The sequence below is a fragment of the Accipiter gentilis genome, chromosome 25 (genome assembly GCF_929443795.1).
Source record: "Accipiter gentilis chromosome 25, bAccGen1.1, whole genome shotgun sequence".
Classification (NCBI taxonomy): domain Eukaryota; kingdom Metazoa; phylum Chordata; class Aves; order Accipitriformes; family Accipitridae; genus Astur; species Astur gentilis.
The window spans coordinates 10,970,151-10,987,738 of record NC_064904.1 but is presented as its reverse complement, the minus strand read 5'-3'; the positions used below and the strand labels follow the sequence as shown (position 1 = coordinate 10,987,738).

Here is a 17,588-nt window from a genome sequence, read left to right as displayed (position 1 = left end):
GGGCCTTGTAAACATTCCATGAATCCAGGCTTTCCCATGCTCATTCTCTCAGCCTTCCTATGCAGCTGAGCTTTTACTATAAATTATAATTGACGTGTTAGTAGTGGAATTGTTGACTTTTGCTATAACAAATATATTCTTGTTCAACAGTTTAAGTCCCTTCAGAATTCCTTCTGACAGCAATGACTCTGACAGTTACCACACTCCCTAATACATACTTCAAGAACCATAAACTTTTAGAAAAAAAGAGGCGTACCTATTGTCTTTGGTCCATACAATTATTGCTGCCACCTACAGTTCAAAAGTACCACTACATTTTATGAGATCGATATTGTTCTCTGCCTCTTAAGTACCTTTCCACCACAAAAATATTCCTTCTAAGTAACAATCGATCCTATTTCTAGTATGAATCACTTTTTTTTAATGACCTAAAGATCTTGTGATCACTTCGCCCTCCAGTAAGACATAAGAAAGTAGGAAACAAGACAGCCTGAGGAACAGTTTTAAGAAAGCATGAAGCTTTGCACAGTCAGACATCCCTAGCTGGCTTTACATTTCATTATGATAACATAGATTTTACATGCATAATTCCATATGTTAAAGAAAACTAGACACATATTACCACATCTTTCTACTTATGTCAGTCTTCTGAGATCTACTGTTTAGGTAGTTTCAGTTGCTGCTGTTTTGTCTTCCTTAAGTAAACCCTGAAGCACTGAGATAACAACATGACAAATCTGTCAGAACTCAAACAGAATTAATTTTAAAGCCATGTTATAAAAGCATTAAGGTTACAACACCAAGCACTCAAAAGTTGGTTGAATGCTGAAATTAGAAGTCTCTACGCAAATATCATTTAATTTCTTTGTGGCTTATAAAAATAAAAAAAGTCTTTTTCAGCAACACAGAAGCAGCCTTTGATGGAATCAAGAATAAAACCCAGTTTTTCTGGGTGTTATTTTAATGCTTTGAACATCAAATAACTTTCTTCCGCCCATCTTTTACTTTGTTCTTTTTTAATTTTGTAACTTTCATATAGCAAGGAGTTCTATGAAATTGTGTAATTAAAGAATCTATTACGATGCAAATGTATATGGCGAAAAAGTATGGGACTAATCCTTAGGAAAACAGCAAATGCAAGATTGAGGCCCATGCAGTTAGTGCAGCACTGTATCTAACTTCCTAGCACGTGTTGTTGGCATGGAACAGTTTCTGGTTAAAGAATACCTGACTCTTCAACATTTGATCCAAATCTGAATTTTCTGAAAGCAAAAGTTGCTCAGATTCTGACAAGAAAATGGCAAATCAGCTACCTGCCTCAGCTTTGATTTTTGAATCAGAATTGAATATTGTGGCTGTTGGGGTTTTTTACTTTTGCATTTACAGTAATGTTTGAAGTAGTAAATCTTAATGAATAAATGGCAGTTGCCTCATATTATTCATTTTAATACTGTATAATCGGAAAAAATGAAATCCCATGTAACCATCCCTCAGACATTAGCTACAACTGTTGTTACAAAAAAAAGGAAGAATATTTTAGTCTATTTTCCTAAGGAAATTAAACACATGCGATAACATGGTTGTTGTCCATCAGTCCCTCCCTAAAAATTTTGACCTATTTAACCAATTCAATCAAAGTTAACAGAAGAACAGAGATCACAGAGATATTAAGGTCTGCAAAAATCAATAGGAGGGCAGCAGAGACGTGTGCTCTTGTTGCTTCTTTTGAAGGAAGGGGCAGGGAGAATTCAGCTTTATCCTCCTTGTTTGGCTGGCCTAACAGCTAGGAGGCAACGACTAGCTCTTGGCTGAGCACACGTCTGCAGCAGCCATAGTACGTACGGCTTCTCACCCAGACGGAACATTAAAGGAAGGCACATGAAGGATAGATGGGTTTGGGACAATGAGGAGAGGGGTCAGGGGCGTCTAGGGGATATGGGAGGGAAGAAATGTGTGTGAAGGTAGGCCTTGAAAATACCAGGCTTCAGCATTTCCGCTGTTAATAGAACTATTTATTAAAATATGAAAGTATATTAATCTCTTGGTTGAAAAAATGGAACTATGTTGCTCAGATTTTCCCCCAAAATTAACTCTGACAGAAATCAAGTCTGGAACCAGTCTTTTTAGCGTAACAATGAAGCAATACAAAACTGCAGTCAGTTAAAATAGAGTAACCATAGGAACAAAGTGCCTATCTTCACTAGCTCTCCCTGCATAACAGAACAAAAAGAATATAGATTATTCACAAGTCATGAAGAAAATACACAGGCACACAGGAACTTGGGTTAAGCACAGCTGGGAAAACTTAGATGGTTTGGTATGAGATGACTTTCTCCTAGTGCACTTGTCAAACAATTTCTACAAAAGAAATCAGTCTGCTTTTGAAGACTGTTTTTGAAAGCTGAATAGCATGATCACAAAAGAGAAATGGAATGATAGACTGCTGCATTAGACAGTATAGAGATGTGGGATTCTGCAGACATATGCAAAACCTTCCACAGGTCTTCACATGCTTGAAATTACATATATCCCTAAGTCTCAATGACTGAATCCATATTTATCAAGAGATTAGAAAGGAAAAGATTTTCTTAAAACAATATCTTGAATATTTTGATAAAAGTGGCAGTCTTAAAATTCTGGACATCTCAAAAGGAGAGCACGCAAGTAATTTTAGTAGAATATTACTGGAAAAAAATGCTTGGACAGATTTCCGTAAGTTGTAGTAGCTTAGCAGTTCTCTAAAATACAGAACTTATTGTGACCCAAATAAACATTAGGAAACATTTCAGTTAATGGAATCTGAATGTAACAGGGTTTCAGCCTAAAAGGCAAGTCCTACAGAATTTGCACTGTACCAGGTCTATTTTTAATCAAAGAAAAACATGGAAGTTACATCATTATGCTTGGGTATAACTGCCACACTTTATTAGGATAGCAGTAAAAAGACATTAAGCTGCTTTATGGAAGCAGACAGCCAAAGCAGCTGTAGGACTATTGAAATCATAGTCACTACGCAAAGAAAGGAACACGTCATACTCAAGAAAGGATTTTGGTGCATATTATTTTGTAGAAGCGTAAGTGTTTGAGAGAAAGGAAAAGAAATGCATTGAGAAGCACCACAAAGTCAGACTCAGAGAAGGTACAGAAAACAACCAGCCAGAGTAAGCACCAAAAAGGTGACCCAGACATAAGCGCAGAACTTTCTAGGATGAGCGTTGGCTGAAATCCAGCCTTTTCAGTGGCTTAGAACTGTGAGCAAGTAACTTCAATCTTACAGTTCGATTTCTTCTGTGTGCTGAGCAGCAGCTCATCTATACACCCTCTTACGTTACTGTTGACACCACAATTAATTTTTACTTCTAATTAAAATAGCCTGCAGGACCCTGTATTTTGGCCAACTGCTTGGGTGAGAGCTGTTAACACCACTATTTAGAAGGGCAGAGTCCTGCACCTGCATCATTGCACCAATGCAGATACAGATCCAGATACGGCAGAAACTGCAATGAAACAAGCTGTAATTTTAATTCCCTGATAGGTCCTACGTGATGTCTTACACACATACTTAAAGTGTCTTCTTGTCAGATAACGAGAATCACTGAAAACTCCCTGAAAGACATGATGCTGCAACAAAATCAAGCCTGTAGGCCCCAATTCAATCAGATTTGCTTGTCTAGGTCAAACTGCAGGGTAATGGATGCTAAGGATGTTAAATTCAGCATAAGGATCTTTGGTTAAATGCATTAATGGACCTAAGTATTGTAGTACCTAATTCATAGGGCACGCTACCCAGTGTAATTTAGGATACTTAACAGGGAGAAGGGCTGATTAGGCATATAAAAATTGGATTCCTAAAAGCCAGTCAGATGTTAAACTAGATAGCTGTCTAGGGTACACCTAAGAGCCAACAGAAAATGCCAAGAAGTTGCATCTGGGACAAATTTTTGCTACAGAAACAAAATCCTTATTCCTCAAGTAAATAAGTAGCTATTCTTTAGAGCAGGGAGATTGTCTCGATTGATGCTTACATCAGTGTACAGTTGTAACGTGCAGATTCCCTTGGTATTTATATCCCAAAAAGTGGATCAGCTCCAAGAAGAAAGTTTTAGAAGCCTGCTCTGGAACACATGTGATGCAGATCATTCTCCTGAGACATGGAAGTCCTGCATTTAACTCCCTGCTCCCAATCAGGTCGTTCAGGATGTAAAAATAACCCCCTGCTAAACGCCGTAATCACAGAGCTACTGGGTGTAATGAGATGTGTACTTATTCAAGCCTTTATGCAAGATGTATGAACATATGTTTAAAGATGTCTGTAGCTGTGCCCTTTGAACATCAGCTGAGATTTCCCACAGACTAGATGGCAAAAGCCAGGTCCAGCCTGAGAATCCCAGCGGGTTTCAGGCTATGGGCTGTTAACAAACTGAACGGCATTGGCATCTGTCTCATGTCTACTACTAGCATTTAAACCCTTAAGTAACTGTATAGCTATGCAGGTCTTCCGAGCTTCTTGGATGTGATCACTTGACTTTTTTTTATACTGAAGAAACACAGACTAAGAGACACGGTTTTGTGGAACTTGCAGACTGATACTTGCCATGTGAGAAGCGACTTTTGTTTTCCCTGATTAGGCTAAACGCTTTACCACAGCATCCCTAAGCCGTGATTCATCCAGCTACGCCTGGCAGAGCAGACGGGTCCTGCCCGGCGGGCAAGGCAGGGCAGGCCCGCTGTGCCCGGCCCTCCCGCAGCCTCCCCATCCCGCCCCGCAGCCCCGACCCGGGGCAGAGGGCGGGGGGGAAGCAGAGCCGCAGCCGCCTGCACAACCGGCCTGCGGGGAGCCGCCCGGCGCGACTAACCCGCCCGGGGCCGGGCGGGCACGGAGCGGCAGACAGGGCTCTGAGGGGAGACAGGGCGGCTCCAGCCCCGCGCCCCGATTGTGGGCCCTTCTCCCGGTGGGAGATGGCGGCGGGGCGGGGAGACCCCCCCCACACACTTTCTAGGCCCTTCTCAAGAGCGCAGCGGGCCGCTTCTAGGACGTTCTGAGAGGCGTAGGGCAGCGAATGACGTCACCCGCCGCTTGCGCAAATCCCCCCACGGACCCCTCCCCCTCGGCGCCGCGCGCGCCCAACCGCCACCCCGGGCGGCCACCGCGCATGCGCTCGCCCGCCGCTGACCCTCCCCCCCCCTCTGCCCACCCCCCCCGGCCGAGCCGACGGTTGGACAAATGGGGAGCGCGCGCGCGCTCATTCAGCCGCCGGCCCATGCGCAGAACCCACCCTCGCCCTGACCGCGGAGACCACGGAAGACGCCTGCGCGAGACTCGCGCTCTGACGGACGGCTGTCGCGGAGGGCTACTATTGGCTGCGAGCGGATCGACTCCACCCCCTCGCGGCGTGGCCGGGGGTCTCCGCCCCCTTCCCCCCCAGCGCCGAGCCGCCCCCTCCCCCGTGCCTGTCAGTGAAGGTTCCCGATGGTTCTGGAAGGAGGCGGCGCCGGGCGTATATAAGTGAAGCGGGCGGCGGGGAGCGCGCATTAGTGGATGCACAGCGGAGCCGGTAGAGCGTATTTGCAGCTTCACTGAGGAGACTAGCAGCCCATCCCCCCCTGTAAAGGTGAGCGGCGGAGGCGGCTGTAGCAGTAGCCGGTTTTACACAGGGAATGGCTTTTCTGTGGGAGCGTTTTCCTTTCAAACACCAGCGGTTGGTGCATGTCTGGGCGCTGTGCTGGTACTGGGGGCGGGAGGGGGGGGCGAATACAGGGAGCCGCGTGGTGCAGGATATGCTTTTTTTTTTCTTTTTTTTTTAATTCCTTCTTTAGTCCTTGTTAAAGCTGAAGTGGGTTCGGAGGGGTATTGGGTCTCGCAGTCTGTGTATGGTTGAAAGGCAATGAGGTGCTGATGGCTCTAAAGTCATCATATTGAACGTTTTTTTGTTTGTTTCTGAAGTAAGAAGGTGGAGAGAGAGAAAAACCGGCGGGCAGCTCCGAGGGGGGGGGGGGTGGTTTTTCCGCTGGCAGAGGTGGGGGAGGGAGGCGTAGGTGGCGGGTGGAGGAGGCTGTTTATTGTTCGGGGTGTACCTGTAGGACTAGCTCCCCTTTTGCAGGGCTGCAAGGGGGGGCGACCCGACTCAGCTTCGCTGCGGAGGGGCAGTCGCGGAGCGGGGGGGGGGGGCAGGGAGCGAGCCTTGCTCTCAATGAATGGGCTTTCGACCATGAGGGCGTAAGACGGAGGGACTGCGGCAGGCCGTTCTGAGGGGAAAAGCGGCTAAGGCAAGCGTGGGGAGGGAGCGGGGGCCGGGGACCGTTCGGCAACGTTCCGTGCTGGCGGCGGGGGCGGGCGGCAATGCTCCTTGCTGGCCGGGGAGGAGGGGGGGGGGGGGGCGGCAGCGCTCCTTGTTAGCGGCACGGTGGGGATGGGGGGGGTGGGGGCGGCAATGCTCCCTGCTGGCCCGGGCAGGGGAGCCCGGCAATGCTCCCTGCTGGCGGCGTGGAGGGGGCAATGCTCCCTGCTGGCGGCGGGGGGTGCTGCGGGCTGCGCGGGGCTGGGGCGGGCGGGGGAGTGGGGGGGGGCGGGCGGGGAAGGCTCTGGCAGTTTCTAGAATCTTTGATGGTTCCGAGCAGAGCCTGCAGGGGGCGCTGCGCGGCGGCGCGCGAGGAGGCTGCTCGCGCCCGGCGGCTCTCCCGAACCGCCTCACGGGCGGCGGCCACGGCTGGGGCGTTTGGAGCCGGGTCCCGTAGCTGATGGGCTGGCTATTTCTTAACCTCGTTAGCGTTGTAGTTAAGGATTACGGTATTGCGCTTGGTATCCATTCTGTAGCCACTTAAGTGGGGGCGGGGGGGTGGTTGTTCCTTATTGAGTTGGATCTGTCGTTCCTGAACTTTGACGCGTGTAGAAAATAGCCTAGGTAGCAGGTGGGTGGTGAAGTTAGGATAATCTGTGTAGGACAGAGTAACGAGTTCGGTTGGGCTATATTGGTACATAAGTTGGAGTTGTGGACAGCGTCTGCTGCTGAAGATAGTAGTTGTGCGAGCAAAATATGTGGTGGATGTGAGAAAAGGAAAGCATAGAGACTTCAGCGTGAGAATCGACTACAGAGTACTGCGACTAACCTCTCAAATGTGGGGCAAAGTTGTCAGTTGCATTTTTTTTTGGTAATGTGTATTTCGTCTGTGACACGGAAGTAAGGATTGCATTTTAATTCATAAATTAATGGGGAAGAGAGGAAAAGTTCTCTGTTACTCTAAGTGGTCCAAATCAAAGTGAAGGTAAAGCAAGTCGACGAGTTAAAATCTTGCATCTAGTTTCCACATTCCTCAATTCTGGAGTTGCTACGGGTAGGAAAATAAGATTGGGGGGGGGTGTCCTACGGGGTGCTGTATTTGAAACCACGTTGTTAAATACTTCTTGCCTTAGAATGCCATTGTCACTGCCTGCAAAAAGATGTGTGCACAAGTCGTTGAGGATGAGATTTCAACTCTCTCTCTTTACAGATGCCAGAAGCTGTGCAAACTCACGACCAACCCATGGAGGAGGAGGTGGAGACCTTTGCCTTCCAGGCAGAGATTGCTCAGTTGATGTCTCTGATCATCAACACTTTCTACTCCAATAAGGAAATATTTCTGAGGGAGCTGATTTCCAATTCATCAGATGTAAGTATCTTAATTCTTAGTCTGGATCATGTTAATAAGACAGCATATTCTTGGGAATAGTCAGGGAACTTTAAAGCCTGCCTTTTCTCTCACAGGCTCTGGACAAGATAAGATACGAGAGCTTGACTGACCCAAGCAAGCTGGATTCTGGGAAAGATCTGAAAATTAACCTGATTCCGAACAAGCATGATCGCACTCTGACCATTGTGGATACAGGCATAGGGATGACCAAAGCTGACCTGGTCAACAACCTTGGTACTATTGCCAAGTCTGGTACCAAGGCTTTCATGGAAGCACTGCAGGCAGGGGCTGATATATCCATGATTGGGCAGTTTGGTGTTGGCTTCTACTCTGCCTACCTGGTTGCAGAAAAAGTGACAGTGATCACCAAGCACAATGATGATGAGCAGTATGCTTGGGAGTCATCAGCTGGAGGATCTTTCACTGTGAGACTTGATAATGGTGAGTATGAATGTTTCTGCTCAAGTGTGCTTTCTAAAGATTTCTGGCATTCAGGTATCTACTCCATGCATTGAGAAAGGCAAAAACAACAGATAAAAGGGGTAGTACTAGTCTTGTGTCAGAACAAGCTCAGGCACAGCTGTTCTCACCATTCCAGTTTGAGTAACTGTTGATACATGGTAAGGGAATGCCTAAGTAAATGGTGCATTATAATGAAGACTAATATTTTAAAGCTTATACATGGAAATACTTCTGTAGACTCCTACAGCTACTCTGTATACAGAAACTTGGAAGGTAACAAATGAACACACTAATGAGTGAAAATATCTATAAGTGTACTTGAAAATACGTGCTGGGTACAGTAAACTTGAGGAAGTGTCTGTAAGGCTGCTTCTGGAGACAGAAGCTTATGTTTTCACAGTGGTGAAGACGTAACAGCAGTGGGTTTTTTAAAGAAGGCACATTTTAGAACTAGTCGAAGTCTAGTCTGCTGCTGCCCAAGTAAAACCTGTGAACTCCATTCTAGGTGAACCATTGGGGCGTGGAACAAAAGTCATCCTGCATCTTAAAGAAGATCAAACTGAATACCTGGAAGAACGGCGAATCAAGGAAATAGTGAAAAAGCATTCTCAGTTCATCGGCTATCCTATTACACTCTTTGTACGTACCTTGGTTGAAATACTAAATAATTAAGTATTGCCACCCTAAAACAAGTGAATTTTTGAAACATAAGAAAGACTAGTGCATGTGTATTTTGTTAATTAATATTGTTATGTGGAGGCGGCTCTTAAGAAATGTCATTCTGTTAATTACAAATTCATTTTACAAGATGAAGTAAAAAATGTGTTTACCAAGCTAGCAGTATCACAGTCTCCAAACTATTGAGAAAATCAACTACATCTTGATGCATTGTTAGTGGTAGTTCAGTGTAATAAAACTGGCATAGTCTACCACATAAGCACATGAAAACAATACTACTTGTCTCTGCACCCAGAATGCAAGTCCTTAGTTGAGTCAAGGAGGAAAACTTGATCACATGTTCATGTAGTTTCTAGCTTTGTGAGACTACCAGGGGATACCTTAGACCTGTTAGTGATAAAACTAACAGGTTTCTCAATTCAACTAATGATCTCTCCTGTAGGTGGAGAAGGAACGTGATAAGGAGGTAAGTGATGATGAGGCTGAGGAAAAGGAAGAGGAAAAAGAGGAGAAGGAGGAAAAGACTGAAGATAAACCGGAAATTGAGGATGTTGGTTCTGATGAAGAAGAAGAAAAGAAGGATGGAGATAAGAAGAAGAAAAAGAAGATTAAGGAGAAGTACATTGATCAGGAAGAGCTCAACAAGACCAAGCCAATTTGGACCAGGAATCCAGATGACATAACCAATGAGGAATACGGGGAATTCTACAAGAGTCTGACTAATGACTGGGAAGACCACTTGGCTGTCAAAGTAAGTTCTTGGCTTCATTCAGGCACAATTACACTTTCCATTAAAGCTGGAAGCTTGCTAAACATGCTGCTGAACTCTCATCCATTGTCCCAGATCATACTGTGATTCAAACCCTTCACTATGTGAGGGTAACACTTTGTGCTACAATTATTCTGGTTACTGCTAAGGCTGTGTTTATAATCTTAATCAAATCTGCAGTAAATAAAAATAAGTGCAGATGCCTTACCAGTTTGTAGCTTAGTTGTTGCCAAGTCTAATTGAAAAATTTAAAAATAGAGTTCGGATAAATGTAAATTGAGTTGCTTGAATTTGTAGCTTATTTTTGAAAAGACGTACAGCTAAAGGTGAAGGGTGAGATGTAAATTGTCCTTTTTCTGTGTCTATAGTGGGAAGTACTGTAAGAATACACATGCTTCCTGAAGCCTAGTATATAGTATATGGAACCAAAATTGGTCTGCTTGCCTGGTAGGGACTGACCAGAACTTGGATATGTCTGTCTGGAGAAAGTGCTTGTTCCTGACCAGTGTCTTGCCTACTGAGTTTTTTCTGAAATCTCAGATGGTTACTGTGTGCCTTCTGCGTTTGAAGAGTTGTTAAACAGTTACTGAAGTGAGAGCCATGCATACTGACTAAAACTATTATCTTGCTTTCTCACAGCACTTCTCTGTGGAAGGGCAGTTGGAATTCAGAGCTCTCCTGTTTGTCCCACGACGTGCACCCTTTGATCTGTTTGAAAACAGGAAGAAGAAGAACAACATCAAGCTGTATGTACGCAGAGTTTTTATCATGGACAACTGTGAGGAACTGATCCCTGAATATCTGAGTGAGTATATTTTTGAGGAAAAGGTTTCCCAAGACAGAGATAAACTTCTTAACAATTTTGTAGTTTCCCTTCATATTTAAAGAAATTTGAGGGGAGGAAAGACTTGAGTCCTAAACAGCTGATCAGGAAGTACCCAAGCAGTTGAAAGTACAGCTTAGTTCATGTTGTCTAGAATCCTGTAGAAACCAATCCATTGTTTTAAAAGGGCAAAGCCAATTAGGTGGTAATTGGTAATCTTGTTTTCTTTGAGACCTGCAATGCTAATTCTCACTGTCCTCTTCCAGATTTCATGAGAGGTGTGGTAGACTCTGAGGATTTACCTCTGAATATTTCTCGTGAAATGCTGCAGCAAAGCAAGATCCTGAAAGTGATCCGGAAGAACTTGGTGAAGAAGTGCTTAGAACTTTTCACTGAGTTGGCTGAAGACAAGGAGAACTACAAAAAGTTCTATGAGCAGTTCTCCAAGAACATCAAGGTTTGTAGTCTTTCTGCTTAATAATACTCATTGTAGAAGCTACAGATTTTTGTTCTGCCTGAAATACTAGACTACCACAGTTTAGTATTTGTCTAAAGGAATTTTAAGACTTCAGTAGCTTCCATTTTTTTTCTACTTTTGTAGCTTGGTATACATGAAGACTCCCAGAACCGTAAGAAGCTATCAGAATTACTGAGGTATTACACATCTGCATCTGGCGATGAAATGGTTTCTCTGAAGGACTACTGCACTCGGATGAAGGAAAACCAGAAACACGTCTACTACATTACTGGTGAGTCAGTAACAAATTTTCTAAGTGCAGGTACCTACATAGGGTTATCTTTTGGGGTCAGAAAATGGAGAATAACCATGGCAGTTCTCTTGGTAAATTTAAAAAGAAAGATAAGGGGCACCACATTGTGCAGGACACGTTTGTCATACTTGTTAATAGTGGTTACAGTTCCTTAATATGGTACCGTGTCCATGAGGACATCAGGAAATAACTACAGATAAAAGTGCCCCTTGCACAGCTAGCTTCAGCAACATTTCCTCCCCTGCCCCCGTTAGCCCAGAAAGCATGTTTTGGAGTCTCTGAGGTGCCTTTAAGATAGCTTTGTGTTCAGGCTTTAGCTAATATCTGGCCAGGAGTATCTGAATTTTTAAGACCTAATGCTCAAACCAGTTTAACTCTTTGGGCTTCAGTTACTAAGGCTTTTTTCAAAATGCAAATGCTGTTTACAGGGCTTCTCAGTTTACTTCCTTGGCAGGGATGGGAAACATTTCTCTACCTGGTTTCCCAGGAAATACAAATCTACTTTCAAACCAGTGAAGTGTTACAAGCTATGGCGTCAGTTTTAAAGGCTTGAGTCTCTTCAGGCCAGCCTCATCTTTGCAGTAGCTTGTCATATACCTGCTTTGTGTCCCTTGTTTTTCCCTGGTATTGACATCCAAGTAACACTGGAAATGCTGCATAGGCTCTTCAGAAGACATGTTTGTCTGCCATGTTGCAGTGCTGAGGCTTGAACTACAACTGGTGTCCTTGTTTCTTGCAGGTGAAACAAAAGATCAGGTGGCCAACTCCGCTTTTGTGGAGCGTCTTCGCAAACATGGCCTGGAAGTGATCTACATGATTGAGCCTATTGATGAATACTGTGTGCAGCAGCTGAAGGAATTTGAAGGCAAGACCCTGGTTTCTGTAACAAAAGAGGGTTTGGAGCTTCCAGAAGATGAGGAAGAGAAAAAGAAACAGGAGGAGAAGAAAGCCAAGTTTGAAAACCTTTGCAAAATAATGAAAGATATCCTTGAAAAGAAAGTAGAAAAGGTAATTAGTAGTACTCAGTTTGTATACAAGTTTAATGATCTGAAATGAAGTTGCTGCAGAGAAGGCTCAGGTGATGGTGTGTTACAATTGACTTTTCTGAAAGAGATGGCAGTCTCTCTGTAAGATACAGCTTTATAGATAGAAGGTGGCTATGGTTTTCAGTGAAGCTGAGTGGTTCTATTGAGTTGGTGTTGCAAATTCTTAAGCTCAATCTCTTGAGCCTTGGGTCTTGGTGACATGCAGGAGCATTTCAATGTTGAACTTTGCTTAAATCAGTGGGGATAGTAAATCGGGTATATGTGTTGAAATGTTAAATTACAAACTTTTGCTTTGTGTTCATTTTTCTAGGTGGTTGTCTCTAATCGTTTAGTTACTTCTCCATGCTGTATTGTAACAAGTACATATGGCTGGACTGCCAATATGGAGAGGATCATGAAAGCGCAGGCACTAAGAGACAACTCCACAATGGGATACATGGCAGCAAAGAAACATCTGGAGATTAATCCTGATCATTCCATCATTGAAACACTGAGGCAGAAGGCAGAGGCTGATAAGAATGACAAGTCTGTGAAGGATCTTGTCATTTTGCTGTACGAGACAGCACTTCTGTCCTCTGGCTTCAGTTTAGAAGATCCTCAGACACATGCCAACCGCATTTATAGAATGATCAAACTTGGCCTGGGTAAGTTAGCAATCTGTCCTGTCTCTAGTAAACTCTGGGTGTGGTTATGTGCCCTTGCAGGTTACAGAGTGTCTAGAGATCGCCTTGGTGGGTACTTTGTACCTGTGGAAAAGGGGGGATCTTGCATGGGTTGAAGTGTTAAGGAGAATACAACTTTGAGTTCTGATACCAGCATTGATGATACATATGTCTTCTGAACAGGCATTGATGAAGATGATACTGCTGCAGAAGAAGCTAGTCCAGCAGTTACTGAGGAGATGCCACCTCTTGAAGGAGATGATGATACATCACGCATGGAGGAGGTGGATTAAAACAGTTTATGGGAACTCATGAATGTTTCCTTGGCTAATACGAATAAGTTATATTTTGTATATTATGAATGTTACCTGCCAAAAAAAAAATCTTTGACACTTTGTCTGCATTCCCTCTTTATATTTATTTTCAAAGATGTTATACCTTTATTTTTGTTACATTGCTTTTTCAGCTGATGTGAGATACAAATGCCATTGAGGGAATATTTTCTTTAACACTGTACAACCCTAAACAGGCAAGTAAGGAGTAGTTATTTTTGTCTGTATTTAGCTGGTTGCAGGTGGCAGGGTTTTTGACTTATTCTTAATTGCCAGAAATATGGGAAAGAAGTAACAAAGATGGTATGACATCAGGATGTTCAAGTTTGTTTAGTGTTATACAGCTCTTCAACTCTAATCTAACATACAGTACCTAGTAACTAGGTATCTAGGAGAGCTGAAATACTTGGGGAAGCTTTAACCCTTTTGCTCCTAACAAGGTCTTGATGTTTAAAGTTGTTTTTTATACTGTTTAAGGATTCTGGATTGCACTCTACCATAGAATAGAATCCACTGTAAATCTCTATCGTGACTTATGCAACTCTGCATGTACAGTTCAAACCTAGAACTGTGAGAATAAAAGTGTTAAGAATGAGTTGTGTCGCTGACTTTTCTATTAACACTGGGAACAAAACCTGCTGTTCTTGGCATTCAGATTCTGCTTTGGATCTTGAGTGCTAGATGCTGTCTTAAGTCTATAATACTGCATGCTCTGCAATGCCACTACAGACTAGTACCACATGAAAGCAGAAAAGTCAGGCAGTTGTCCAAGATGTCAAGACAACTTTAATTTCTGAAAAAGTGATTATTTGCCTCAAGCTAACCTAACTTTTTGATAATCCAGGAATTTTTTTGAAAACTTTGCCAGTGGAGCTAGGCTCCTAAAACTGCAAGCCCAATTAATCATGCCACACTGAGGTGATGAGTTTTCCATGTGAAATGAGGTAGTCAGCACTACATCATACATACAGACTTTCAAGAAATGAGCATGTTGTGCTGCATTCTGTATTCCTTGACCTTCCTATTTGAAGGAGAGTAGTAAAAGGAAAGGGGAGTTAATAGCCAGATCCAGTGGCTTCCCCTGCCTGCCAAGCATTTAATGCAGATCAGATACCCTTCACTGACTTCAGACAGATGAGGTACTTGTAAGAAGCTGGAGTTTTAATGAACTCCTTGGGGGGGTGACCATCTTGCCCCTGTTCTCTGAGTAGTCTTCAGTTTCCTAGGTTTGCATCTCACCTGCTTCATAACCGATATTTGGGAAGCGGAGCTCAATGTAAAAAAAATACACATATGATGGTGTGTTTGGGCTTGCTTGTAATCCAGTGAGAGGACAGTTGGCTTTGGTTGTAGTGGTAACTTGAAGATACTGAATCAATTTCTGGCAAGCTACTGCAAAGTAGTTTGTTGCACAAGTTCTGGGTTCCTAAGGATACTATGAGTTTGTCAAAGCAGTACTCTCGTGGGGGTGAGGCAAGTCCCAATTTATGCTTCACTTGTAGGAAAGAGTGGTGGATATGTGAAGGCAGTGCAGCGCTGTGCTCTGAGGTAAGTGGCCTTAAGCAATCACATCAAACTGACATTTTGTCTGTCAGTTTATGAGACTGATGTGCTCACGTTCTTGCAAATCATTCTGAATTCCCTCCAAAATGAAACTAAGGGATTGGGTATGAAAATAAGCCTGCTTTAGTACTGCTTACCCAATTGCTGAAGGGCTAATGTGCTTGAAGGCTTCTGTTTTCTACACCAACTGCTGCACTGACACACCCTGTATGCTTCAGACCCCACTTGCATTAGACCAAGTTACTCCAAGAGGGAGATCGAGTAGTAACTTGGTGGAAATGGATGCTGCTTGCCTTTGATAGTTAAGAATCGAAGCTTAGGAAGGGAAACATGCCTTCAAAAACATTTTTCCTCCCACAGGTCCCAGTGCTTTACATCCCGTCATGTCCAAAGTTTGTCACAAAGCTTGTTGCAGCTCATGGTGACTAGAGTTCTTGTGTTGCCTACAAAATAGTTTGAAGTCGCAGGTCACACTACATGTGGGGTGTTTGTCCTCCCCACCTGTCACTATGTGTCATGACATGTCCAAAATTGCTTCAAATTATGGGTATTTCCAAAAGACTGGAGGTCGGTGTTACCATTTAGTGAAAGTTAGAAGCAAGGTGAAGGTGTAAGCAATGTCAGAAGAAGTAATTCTCTTGGGCAGTGAGGCAAGAGATCAGTTCCCCCCACCAGCCTGGGGGTGAGGTGAGATCTAATTAAATTTCAGTGTCACTGTTCCTAGTCAATAGGTTTTTGTTCTGTAAGCCACCTGACTAGGATGAGGTGTCTCATGCGTTCCATGACCACCTTATGCCATAGCAGTGAATATGCTGTTGCTATAGTAATGAGTATGACATCAAAATGTGGTCTTCCAGCTTGTAAGAGGGGTTGCACAGTTAGGAGTGTGTACATCAGTACTGACTTGCAGTTTGGTGCATGGATGATAGAAGTAATGATCAGAAGGTAAACGCCTCCACCTTGGTGCTGCTTAAATGTTGAAAACTATGAGAATGACATTTTGGTCTGCTTTGGGTAATTTCTTATAAGGTCTCCCTGGCAAAAAATTGACTAGCATTGTACCAAAATTAAGAACTTAAAATCAGGTGGATTTTAAGGTACGTGTGTCTTGTGACTAAAATCTGTTTTACAAGATCTCTTGCAATGTGTAAAAAAATTGTGAAAATATCTTCTAGTTAGTATGTTGACATCTAGAATTTACAGTGACAAAAAATGCTAGAGGTAGGCTTTTCCAGTTTGTCACTGAAGCGATGGCTCAAGTCTTCGGCTCAAGTCTTTACTTCCCTTGAAAACTAATTCATCTGTTTGTTAAGAGAAGAAACTTGTGGGTTTTCTCCAGTATTTCTTGCCGTGAGAACGCATTGGTGTTTTGAGTCGTTTCCTGCCACTGCGCTGAGGAGCCAGACCATAGATCTTGCACAAAGGACACAACGGCAGTGGGTTATACTTTGGCACAGTGCGGAGCTCCCCTCATTAGCCACCTTTTTGCTGAAATACATTTTAGGAAATAAGGATGCTGTTACCGAAAGTTCTCTTGCTAAGCTGCCTGTAGCAGCAGTCCACGGTCTTTGTTTTCTCACATTTTGTACTGTTTTTAACAGTAAATAAAAGTGTTGCAGAGCACCACAGTGGAGTTTAGGAATGGCCGGGTGCCCTAATAATAACTTCACTTTTTTTCAGGGCCCTTTGACCCTACGGTGAGGCTCATGGTACAGTACTGGTTGGGGCTTACAAGTTCATTTCTTCTAAGCAGAAATACATGACAAAGTTCAGCGAAGAGTTGGGTACTGATATTAAAACATGTTCTTCCGTATTGGAGCTGCAGAGCAGTGGAGCAAACAGCTCTGAATAAGTGGTTACAATAAAACTTGGCACAGCTTGGTGTTGTGCTTCTCACGTCCTGGTTGAGGGCTTACACTGCTGACGATCGGAGGTTTCATTGAAGTTCATGAGAACATTTTTCTATCGACAGTAGTCTTTTTGGAATCATGCCAGGGCTAAGGCATTGGGATACCAAATTCAGAAGTACTTGATTCTGCTGCTCTCTCTGGAAGGAAACTACTCTGTATGTGGAGAGCACATGTACTCTGTCTCTGGATTTTTGAACCTTGGGAGATGGAAGTGCTGGTGCCTCTGTTGCTCTAGTGAAAGGCATGTTATACAGTCTTAATTTTGGATGGCAGCAGAGAAGAAAAATGGCTTTCATTATTGTAGAAATTGTAACAATTGAACTTGGTGGATTTCCAAATGTAACAAGGAAAGGAGCAGAAAAATACATGGGTGGTGATGAATGAGGGGAAACTGGATTCATTTTTGAAATAAAAAATCCATCTAAAATGTGCTATTGATAGCCCACATACATAGAACAGTTACTATAGCATTCGTGGCCAATGATGTGTCTTGCCAATGAAGAGTTTTTTCCAGTATTTTGCATTAATTTACAGCCAACTATGAAATGTTCTTTTTTTCACATTCCTAATTTGTATTTGGAGGTCTTGACAGTAGAAACTTTGGCAAATGGATCATTTCAGATGGTCTTCTGCCTGACCTGCCTATTTGCTTAATAGTGAGAGCACCCTAAACAAAGAGCGATGTGAATTGCTCTTGTTTAAATGTTCTTTATCTTCAACAAAGCAAACCTTACCTAGAAAAGTTCTGAAAAAGTCATATTGGACAATGAAAAGTGATTACAGACAAAGATTTGGTTTTGTGCTAGCAAATTGTATAAAACATTGTATTTTTTTAAATTAAGGCTAAAAATAAAGAACTCTTGAATAAAACTCCAAAGTATGGCTGGTCCAAGGAGGAGCAGATG

At 43.3% G+C, this 17,588-nt stretch overlaps 1 protein-coding gene across 1 annotated transcript; it reads left to right on the top strand.

Annotated features, from left to right (window-relative positions):
- Positions 1-5,521: 5,521 nt before the first annotated feature.
- Positions 5,522-13,805, top strand: HSP90AA1 (heat shock protein 90 alpha family class A member 1). The gene is made up of 11 exons (XM_049829050.1): positions 5,522-5,612; positions 7,489-7,647; positions 7,743-8,109; positions 8,636-8,769; positions 9,251-9,559; positions 10,217-10,382; positions 10,667-10,857; positions 11,002-11,149; positions 11,910-12,178; positions 12,527-12,860; positions 13,062-13,805. Exons 2-11 carry the CDS (start codon positions 7,489-7,491, stop codon positions 13,169-13,171), a joined length of 2,187 nt encoding a protein of 728 aa, XP_049685007.1. The 5' UTR covers positions 5,522-5,612; the 3' UTR covers positions 13,172-13,805.
- Positions 13,806-17,588: the final 3,783 nt, after the last annotated feature.

Coding starts and splice junctions, on each gene's coding strand:
- HSP90AA1 (XM_049829050.1), top strand. CDS start 7,489: ATGCCAGAAGCTGTGCAAACTCACGACCAACCCATGGAGGAGGAGGTG. Junction 8,770..9,250: donor GCTATCCTATTACACTCTTT/GTACGTACCTTG, acceptor TCTCTCCTGTAG/GTGGAGAAGGAACGTGATAA. Junction 11,150..11,909: donor ACACGTCTACTACATTACTG/GTGAGTCAGTAA, acceptor TGTTTCTTGCAG/GTGAAACAAAAGATCAGGTG.